Source organism: Ctenocephalides felis, unplaced genomic scaffold (assembly GCF_003426905.1).
Source record: "Ctenocephalides felis isolate EL2017-DRISC unplaced genomic scaffold, ASM342690v1 CF-g0.4_SCAFFOLD_01886, whole genome shotgun sequence".
Classification (NCBI taxonomy): Eukaryota; Metazoa; Arthropoda; class Insecta; order Siphonaptera; family Pulicidae; genus Ctenocephalides; species Ctenocephalides felis.
This window is the reverse complement of record NW_020538040.1, coordinates 86537060-86548130: the sequence shown is the minus strand read 5'-3', so window position 1 is coordinate 86548130 and position 11071 is coordinate 86537060. Positions and strand designations below refer to the sequence as shown.

Genomic DNA, 11071 nt, shown 5'->3' with positions numbered 1-11071 from the left:
AAAATACTGGTACGATTACGTATATCACGTACGTAGTCCTAGATGTTATTTAATGATTTGTAACATTTTTTAAAACACTAGAGAAGTTTTGTAGACTGTTCATTTACTTTTTCTACTAATTCTAAAGCCATATTTTTAATTGACTTGAATGACTTATCACATTCCAAAAGCAACTTTTGACACACATTTTTACTATAATATTTCATCAAATTTTGATAAATGTTTAAAATTACACTACTTGTCGTAGCATTTAAGTATGTTCTAGAAAACAATGATATCAATCAAAAAAAGTTTGATAAAAATCAACAAAAAATTTTTTTCAGACAGTTAATTACAAGAAAACGGCTCAATCGATTTTTACCTAAAACTAATCACTTCATTCCCAACCAATATATTTCGAATAGATTTTGCTTCAGAGTTGTGAGCTAAAATGTGGACTAAAAGTTTTTTTACCAATCCAAATTCACAAATATTAGTTTGAAATAGCAAAAAGTATTGATACATTTTTTGTAAATAATTTTTTGCTTTACAGTTGTTTCTTAATTGTATTGTCTTTTTCTCTATTGTTATGCCATAATTTTGCGATAAAACTGACCATTTAGCTGAAAATCGTAAAAAATGCATGTTTTTGACCTTTGACCTGCCAATTTTTTAGTTCGCACCGGAACGATGAGGACTTTTGATATTTCTTTTACAATTTTACCAAGTTAGAGCCCATTATGAATTATTGTACCTTTCACCCTGATTTTAGGTTTAATTCGACCGGGCTAAATAATATTTAGAATTACACTTTCTGGAATTTCATTTCGACATCTTTATGCAAAATGTATCGTTTAAAAATAGATATCTGAACTTCCAGATCAACAGAACTTTATTTTTTTCTAAAGCTACATGATTATTTAGATCCAGTAATAATTTCATTAATCTATACATAGTATTAAATATTATGTTCTAGAACTAAATATATTTAATAAAAGTGGTTTCTTCGAATTCAATCATAATGCTTACAATTAGTTAAAGGTTATGGTTTGGGTTCGGGTTTGGGTTCGGGTTCGGGTTCGGGTTTGGGTTCGGGTTCGGGTTCGGGTTTGGGTTCGGGTTCGGGTTCGGGTTCGGGTTCGGGTTCAGGTTTGGGTTCGGGTTCGGGTTCAGGTTTGGGTTCAGGTTCAGGTTCAGGTTCAGGTTCAGGTTCAGGTTCAGGTTCAGGTTCAGGTTCAGGTTCAGGTTCAGGGGCTGCGGTAGGTTCAGTGATTTCGGGTGTGCATGTTCCAGAAACACACCGTAATTTCTCAGGATCGAAGAATAATCCTTTGGGACATTGATAATGTTTAATTTTCCAATCTATACCTACGACAAAGCATTGATGATATTTTGTACAATCTCTGCGATCAGGGAATACTCCTTCTTTTCTGCACACGATTCTTAAATTAAAAAAAAAATGGAATTAACGGAGAAGTAATATGAGTTATTTAGTATAAATTCAAATGTTTTTTCTATTATATCTATATCGATTGACTTAAATATATATGTATTATGAAATCGTTAATCCAAAAACTACACAATTGCTGAAAAAATAACTTGGTAGATAATGTTTTCTATTCATTTACGAATAATTATAGATAGAAGTAGAATATTACTTCAAATAATTTTTCTGTGGCTTTCTATCATGTAAAAATATTGAAAACAAATAGGAGAGCTAAGGGCTTGTTGTAACCGTCTTTTTAAATTAATATATCTATCTATATAAATATGAATAGATGCAATAACTATTCCTCTACCAAATCCGATACAATTAGTTTAATTTCAATGTTGTTCAATATTTCACAATTAATCATTTTGTAGAATAAGTCCGGAGCAACTAGTAACGGCAAAAAATGACAATAATACTGATAATATGTTCTTTTAGTGAAAAATGTCATGTTGCCTTAGTAATTCTTTTCATAAATCAGCGTAAACTATAATTAATACATATACAACTATGGTGTGTCATGCCATAGAAATTCTTATAAATCAAAGTAAACTGCAATTAATACAATGTTAAAGTAAACTGCAATTAATAAAAGATATAGTGCCTCCTGTAAAACAATTTACATGTGCTCACATCTTTTAAACTATATATTTCATTCAATATTCTTCACTTCAATCTGTATATAATTCTTGTATGTTACAACTAGCCTCGAAATTTTGTTCCAACTAACCCTTTATGTGATTTTTTTCACATTAATCAAGATAACTATTTAAACAATTTAGAAATCACAAAAATTGTTACACATTATCAAAGATTGATAAATTTGAAGCAAATTAAGTTATAAAAAGTTTTAAATTAGTCGATAATAATAAAGCAATCCGAAATTTCATGATAGAATAATTATATATTACATGTCAAAAATATCAAATAATATACAGAACGGGTTACATGTCCAAAATTTTAATATCATTTAAAATCATATTGAAAAACGCCTGTTACTCCCTGTTACAGATAGCCCCTAGTTTCCCTACTTTCCAGATAGTTTGTACAAAAAATTTAACCCCTTAACTTACAATTTAGATTCGAAAATGTCGGCCCAAAGTTGTTCAAGCTGGCGATGCGTTGTGACTATTCCCTCATAGTGTACGGTTTATCACAAAAATAAAAATAATTTTGCGTTTTATAGTTTTGTATGAATAAATATTTTATAATACTTGTGTTCACCATACCTGGCCATGCTCGAAATGCGTAATATTCGCTTCTGACCCGAATATCGTACGCTGGCTATGCTCGTAAATTACGTAAATAACTATCATTTCGGTACGCATTTATAAGCGCATTTTTCGATAAGCTTTTCTTTAATATAGGTTGTTTTAGTTGAATTTTATATCTTATGAATCACATTTACTGCGTAATTACAAGAACTATCGTGGTTTATGAGCATTGCTCATAAAATTGTTTATTTCTTATTATATTAAAAAAGACTACTTTTACAATAAGTAAAATAAGCAAAAATATTTTGGCACAAGATATTGAAATTATAACTACTTAAAGTAAACTTGGTAATCTTGGGGTATTTTCGGTAATAATATTCATGTACCCTATATATATATATATATATATATATATATATATATATATATATATATATATATATATATATAAATATATATATATATATATATATATATATATATATATATATATATATATATATATATATATATATATTAGGTTGGTCCTTAAAATGGTCATTTTCGAATTTCTTTGCTCCCAGGGGCTCAAATGGTTCCAAATAGATAAAAAACAATTCTCTGAAAGTTTTAGCTCTTAATATTAACATTTAGATAGAGCGCAATTCAGTCAAAGTTTGTATGGAAAGAGCATGGAAAAAAATTTGAAAATTAAAAAAAATGTGTTAGGTATAACTTAGTGACAAATGAATGAGTTTTATTCATTCATTTGTTTGCTAAATTACATCTAAAAAACATTTTTAAAATTTTTGAAAATTTTTTCATGCTATTTCCATACAAAACTTTGATAGAATTGCGCTCTATCTAAATGTTAATATTAAGAGCTAAAACTTTCAGAGAATTGTTTTTTATCTATTTGGAACCATTTGAGCCCCTGGGAGCAAAGAAATTTGAAAATGACCATTTATATATATATATATATATATATATATATATATATATATATAGGGTAAAGTGGACAGACGTGGGCCACAGGTTGGAGTGGGCCAGCAGAATAACTCTAAGACTAGTGACATGTATGTCGATCCGCGCACATATTTATCATATTCTGATACTTGCTCAATTTTAAAAAGCATTTGGAGGTAATAAATCTACTCTCGCACTGTACAGAGAAACGCGCTAAGAATTTCGTTGAGAAAGTTTTTAGCGTCGTACGCTCTTACGTGATTTGTCATCGAATTTTCACGAAAAAATTAGTAGTAAAAATGCAATATATTATGTAGATATATAATCTTTGAAATGCAAAGTAATTTTTGCCAATTATTTACATTGTGTTTTTGTGGGATGCATATGCAAAAAAGGCGTTTGTTGATAGAAGAGGGCCACTATTTGTGGACAGACATGGGCCACTTGCGCAATGCCGTTATGTGCACAGTAAAATATTTTTATTAATTAATCGAACGTCTTATTTACTTATTTTTATCTCTTCAGTCATAATGCCTCCTAAGAAAACAAAACACTCAAAAAATGTGGTGAATTATGAATAGTTGATTATTGCTTTGAAGGAAGTGAAAATAAATAAAATATCGGAGCGTGTTGCTTCAGCTGTTACCAACGTTAGCAGATTATCTTTTCAACGCCTCAATACATCTCCTAAAAACAGAAAGGTCGCGGCAGAAGCAGCACAGGGTCAAATATTGCAAGTACCAGCGAAAGTTTCCAAGAAGGCCAATACTTCATAATCAGCTGTGAAAAATGCAAAAAATGAAATTCTACGATTTCTTCAAGTGAAGACAACGATTTTGGAATGATTTGCAATAGATTGATGTTGGCATAGCTGTCAAAAAAAACTCCTTCGAGTGCGATAACTACGACAAACCCTTCCAATTGAAGCGCGTGGATATGACCAACTGCACCGACTTGACGTGCACCAATTACGCCTAGAATCTGTACTTGATTGTTGCAAAATATTTTTTTTTTCAAAAATTTTATCATACCAACATTATTACTTCTTTTCAGAATTTAAATGAACATTTTTACTGAAGTCACTGTTTTTTCAATTTCTACCCTTTATTTCGATTTAACGATTTTGAATTTTGTAAATTTGACAACAGATTCGTAATCAGTATATTTGAAAACTCTGAGTAAGAATTTGAAGCATATAGTAGCATTTTTTCAGATAAAAATTTGGGTGGCCCACTTCTCATTACATTTTCGAAAAACACGTTAAATACACTTTTTTGCCATTCAAAAAAAGAGATACTTCCAAACATAATTGCAAGCATCTGCTATGATAAAAAGTTGCATTTTGGAGTACCCTTACAACTACAAAAAAAATTAAGAAAATATTTTCATTTTTAACCATTTTACAACCAAAAATAAAAACACTTCTGTCCATTTCACTATATGTACATATATATATATATATATATATATATATATATATGTATATATATATAGTAATGGGGCATGCTATATATATATATATATATATATATATATATATATAAAATTATCATAAGCGGGGTACCTGCAGGAAGAAGTTTTAACATCAAACCATTCGTTGACTTCGTCTTCGCATTTCAAGACTATAGGTTCTAATCTTTCGTTACACCAGGCGTAAATGGATTTATCTGGAGAATAGGTCACGAAAGAATTTGGTGTCGTGCAATTCATTACCGCGCAATCGGCTGGCGAACTTTGTTTCTTGCACAGATTTGTGGAGTGGTCGTACACATACGAGGATGGACATTCGTAGACGGTTGATTCGCCATTGTTGCAATATATGTACCTCGAGCAATCCTTGGGATCTGTATGCAAAATAATTGTAGATTATATAAAGAAATTATAATTATATTAAGTGATGTCGCTAGTCTACACGCATATAATTTTTTTTTCAATATTTATAAATGAGAAAAATCTAGTCGAAATTCTATTTCCATAATCATAAAAATTCAGGAAACATTCTAAAATTTAACTAGTGGTGCGTGGCATCGTTCCTTAAGACAAATTGCTTGAACTTCTCGTACCAAAATTTAAATTTAATTTCTTGTTAAAAACTAGGAAAAATATAATTTTTGAAAAATAGACATATTTTTAGAATATTGTCTTTTTTGAAAAATTTTTTTATTGAAAATTTTGAACTTTTTTTCAGAGCCATCCCGCTGTGTTTTGCTGCGCAGCGTAGCAGTCTAACGGTTAAACATTATTACGGAACTCAGAAATGTACAAAATTTGTACTTATTATTAAAATCTTAAAACTAGCTGTAAGTGGAATTCTGTCTTAAGGCAATTAAGGCATCGTGCCTTAAGGCAAATTGCTGGAACTTCCCGTACCAAAAATTATTATTTTTTTAAAAACGATTAACATTTTTGAAAAAAAAAATTACTTTGAAAAAATAAGATTTTTGCGAAACTATAAATTGGACAAAAAATTACTTTTTTTTGAAAAAAATTTAAAAAAAAAAAAATTTTTTTTAAATTTTTTTTTTTGAAAATTTTTTTTTTTTTATTTTGACATATTGTGGAAGATCTGAACTTTCTTTTCAAAGCAATCAATCGTACTGCTTTAACTGCATAGGGACAAAATATAAAGCGCGTAAGCGCCGCGTCGCTGTCTAAAGCATAAGCATTGGTACGGAACCCATAGGAATGTTAACAAATTGTATACTTTTTGTTAAAATCTCTATAAAATATCTGATAATTTTATGAGCATATGTCTAATGATCATTTTTGACCGCCAAATGGCTCATTTTTTTACTTTTTCCTCCATATCTCCGAATCCGCTAGACCTACCTTCATGAAAATTTTATCGACTCTTCATCTTGTCAATACAAGTGAAATGTTTTTTGAATTATTCAAATCGGACGCTCCGTTCTCTCAAAAACTGAGCTACCGTTTTCGGCACTTTTTGTCCCGTATCTTTGGAACGGCTAGACCTGCCTTCGCCAAAAACTAATCAGCACGTCTCCTTATCAATACGAATCGAATGTTTTTTGAATTATTCAAATCGGTTGACCCGTGTTCCCGAAATCGTCGACGAAAATTTGTATCCGCACATACATACACACACATACATACATACATACACACACACATACACACACACACACACACACACACACATACATCCATTTTTTCTAAGGTATGCCAAAATGTTCAGAAACCTCTGAAACGTAAAGATATATAAAAATTTTCATTTTCGATTTTTTTGCGATTACTATAACTTGCCCTACGGGAAGTTAATAATACCTGATAATTTCATATGCTAATGTCTAATAATCTTTTTTGACTGCTGAATGGCATTCTTATTTACTTTTTTGCCAAAAAGATCAGAAGGTTTTGAAACGTAAAGATAATTGAAAATTTTTATTTTCGACTTTTTTTGCGATTACTATAACTATTACTAATTGTAAGTTAAGAACCTAAATCTAAACTAAAATTGAAAGAATCACTCAGCGTTTGAATAAATTAATGTCATATATAATCTATTGAGACAAATTGTTAATGTTAATGTTAATGTTTTTAGTCCAAATCGTTATCTTCATCATGTAGTAGATGATCTTTATAGTGAAAACAGACCAGACTTTTAACAATAAAAGTTTGTGCATGTCCTATTAAGCTTCTATTATTGTAAAATAATTCCACTGCGTGACAAAAACTATTGTTTCCTTCCTAGAGCTTTTTTTTAAATATTATCAGAATTGCAAATTTAAAATATATTTTCCATTTACGTAACAGTTTCTGTTCTATTAAATATATTAAACATTTTTAATTTCTTATTATATTTATTTATTTATTTATTTATTTATTAATTTTACAAGCCATCGGTATAATATTTAATATTATAATATGGCTTAAGTCAATATTTTATAGGTTTAATATAATTTAATTAATTATTAGCTATTTTATTACTTAATTTATTTACTATAAACCTATTTATATTTACTTAATTATATTTTTTTTTTTTCTTTTTTCTTTAAATATAACTAGTTTGTTTGTTACAAGTGTTTTTAAAAATTTAATAAGTAATTTTAATAAGCTTTACAATACATACTTTTACAATATTAACAAATTTTAGGTTATTTTATGATATTTTAACAAATTTAAGTATCTTATATTATTGTAATTATTATTATTATTAATATTATCATTATCATTTTTATTGTTATTGTCAAATATTTTTACAATTTTTTTTTTATTTTACAAATTTTTAGGTATTTTGATGAAGGAAATATTTTGTTTCACAATTTTTAAGTGTTTTTAAATATAAGTTTTTGGTTAACTAATTATTAAGTATTTTAACAATAACAGTCAAAATAAAAAAAATTAAAATTTTGTTTCACAATTTTAAAGTGTTTTGAATTATAAGTTTTTAGTTAACTAATTATTAAGTATTTTAACAATAACAGTCTTATGAAAATAATAATTCAGAAAAAAAAAAAAAAAAAAAAAAAAAAAAAAAAATGTTTCTCAATTTTTTTTGTTTTTTAAATTGTAAGTGTTTAATTAACTAATTATTAAGAATTTTAACAATATAACAATAACAGTTATATAAAACAAAAAAAAAAAAAAAAAAGAAAAAACAAACAAAGAAAGAAATAATAATAATAATAATAGTAATTTAGAAGTATTTAGTTTAACGAACGAATTATGTTGTCACGAGCATAGTACACATAGACATGGCTGGTAAGTGACATCAGTTGGTTTGGGCCCGTATGTTCGTAGGGATTTTTGCCATCGTCTTTTGCCAATTATTAACTTATTTAAATATTTAGTTGTTTATTAGTCAATATAATTTTTATATGCCTTGATAATATGATTGCTTGTTTTACTCATCTTTAACAAAAAATTAATATAAATTTTATAACTGAACTAAAATAAATTTACCTGGTTGATAGCCATTCACTGAACATGTACCACCTGCCCCACATGTTGGATCGGTTTCATTTTTCACCGCAGTACACTGGTTGTTAACGCAATATGGAACGCTGGGATTATCCCTGCAAGTGATCGTGGTAACTGGAGTCGTTGAACCAGTACAAAACTGTTTAAAATAAAAAATATGACATAATTAACTTTAGTTTTATTTTAAAATCAACTAGTGGTCCATGGAATTGGGCATTAAGACAAATTGCTGAAACTTCCCGTACCGTACCAAACATTTTCAAAAGTTTAAAATTTTGAAAAAAACGACTTCTTTGAAAATTTTGAGCTTTTTGAAAAAAATTGAATTAAAAAAAAAACTTTTTTGAAAATATTGAAACTCGTTCAAGTAGGTTTATACATTGTGTCGAAAATGTCGAGAAAATTTGTTTGTACCATATAAGTGAACGCAAAACATCATAAATCTTATACGGAGCTCAAAAAATTGGAAATGAAATTTTTACTTATTATTAAAATCTCTATAAAATATCTGATAATTTGATGTGCATATGTATAATGATTATTTTTGACACTCAAATGGTACTTTTTTAACTTTTTTTTCTTGGATCTCCGAAACCGCTGGATCTGCAGTCAGAAAAATTGTTTTTTTAATTATTAAAATTAGTCACTTTGTTTTCTCAAAGGCTAAATTGCCATTTTTGGCACTTTTGGCCCAGTATCTTCGAAACGGCTGAAACTGCCTTTCAAAAAATAATCAGCACTTCAATAAGAATCGAATGTTTCTTGAATTATTCGAATTGGTCAATCCGTATACTCGAATTCGTCAAAGCAAAATTGTATCCGCACACACACATACATACATACACACACAGACACACGCACGCACACGCATACATTCATTTTTTTTCTAAAGTATTCCATAATGTTCTAAAACCTCTAAAATGTGAACATATTTGCAAACATTTTCATTTACTATAACTATAACTTACCCTACGGGAAGTTAATATTAGTATTGAATTATGAATCAATTTAGAAATTGTAATTACAATACCGCAATATTCAAAATTGTTTGATTTAGTTTCGACTTTTATAAAATTTTCCAAAGAACTTCAAATTTTACAAAAAGTTCTACCCGATTTATTTTTAACTTTGTAATATTTAGTCACAATAATATTCTTTTTTTCACACTAAAAGTTGCAATAATTTGCCTTGACCACAATAAAGTAAAAATTTACATACCATATTAAAGAAGTTACACACTATGCATAATGAAAAGTGATAGAAATTGTCAAGCTCTTTTAGGTATATCTTAAAATAAATTAAAATAAAGGCATCGTTTCTGATCAATGAAGTAATTTATTCAGAAATCATCAACCTTTACAGATGAAACTTTACCTGATTAGTTAACACTAAATTTACGGAACAAGCCAATTTGAAAATTGAAAAATTTGATGACTAGATACATATAAAACTATATACATTGGTACAAACAAGCATGGCATTGATGTATTTGACCAAATAGTAAAAAATGTTTATTATGTTTTTTTTTATTATAAACATTTTATTAAAATTGCCTTGTACCCATTTTTTTTTTCAAAAAAAAAACAATTTTCTTGTTGAGCCAAAATGAGCTCACTTCAGAAAAATAGATATGCCATCAACATCCGTAAATCTAGTGCTAATACTATATGTTTAACTATAACTACTATGATATATGCAATAATTTTTAATTAAAATATTAATGTATATGAAATTAATTGTAAATAATCTAATAAAATTACCAGCATGGTATTGCAATCATGACACATAGCGCCAAATTTTCCACTTGGGCACTGTGGGGGAGCAGATGTATTTCTTGCTGCCGCCATCCTTGGTTGCATTACGGGAGCACCGCGTAAATACATTGGCGAATAATTGGCAGCCACCGCCCCCACTGCGATCTATAGTAAATGATATCCACAAATACATATTTCAACTGATAGACATCATACTAAACTTTAACACGAAATTAAAATATTATAATGAAAACTATTATAATTATAGTTTTATTATTTACCAGCACGATCACAAATTCCCTCAAATGATTCATTTTGCACACTTTACTTCACTGTGAATATTTGAGATTTTGAAAAAGCTCTTTACTTTATATACAATTTTTTAATCAGATTATCAAGGACGTCAGAGGTAATAAACTTTAAGATAACGTACTGTTAATGTTTTGGGCAGATAATATTTATTTATTTATTTTAATCATTGCTCATATTTTTACTACCGTGTTTATGATTAAACTATGTATGTAATCGCAAATTAAGAGTATACTTATGCACAGAGTATTCGTAGATCATAATATAATTTAACACATTATATTATGGATCCAGAGGGCACTTGTATATATACACTACATTAGTTAATACATATTTGATATATGTTTTCATTTTCATATTTGATATATATTCTACTAATTTTTTAATTCTGCAATCCTTATTTTTATTACTATATAAAATTACTTTAATATAGTTTGCAT

At 28.1% G+C, this 11071-nt stretch overlaps 1 protein-coding gene across 1 annotated transcript; it reads right to left on the bottom strand.

Moving 5' to 3' along the window:
• Positions 1 to 1021: 1021 nt before the first annotated feature.
• LOC113375479 (protein psiA-like) lies at positions 1022 to 10636 on the bottom strand. The gene is made up of 5 exons (XM_026615413.1): positions 10604 to 10636; positions 10329 to 10487; positions 8551 to 8707; positions 5192 to 5471; positions 1022 to 1421 (listed from the first exon to the last, which is right to left on the bottom strand). Exons 1-5 carry the CDS (start codon positions 10634 to 10636, stop codon positions 1022 to 1024), a joined length of 1029 nt encoding a protein of 342 aa, XP_026471198.1.
• Positions 10637 to 11071: the final 435 nt, after the last annotated feature.

Coding starts and splice junctions, on each gene's coding strand:
- LOC113375479 (XM_026615413.1), bottom strand. CDS start 10,636: ATGAATCATTTGAGGGAATTTGTGATCGTGCTG. Junction 10,488..10,603: donor GGGAATTTGTGATCGTGCTG/GTAAATAATAAA, acceptor CATTTACTATAG/ATCGCAGTGGGGGCGGTGGC. Junction 1,422..5,191: donor GTTAAAACTTCTTCCTGCAG/GTACCCCGCTTA, acceptor TTTTAATTTAAG/AATCGTGTGCAGAAAAGAAG.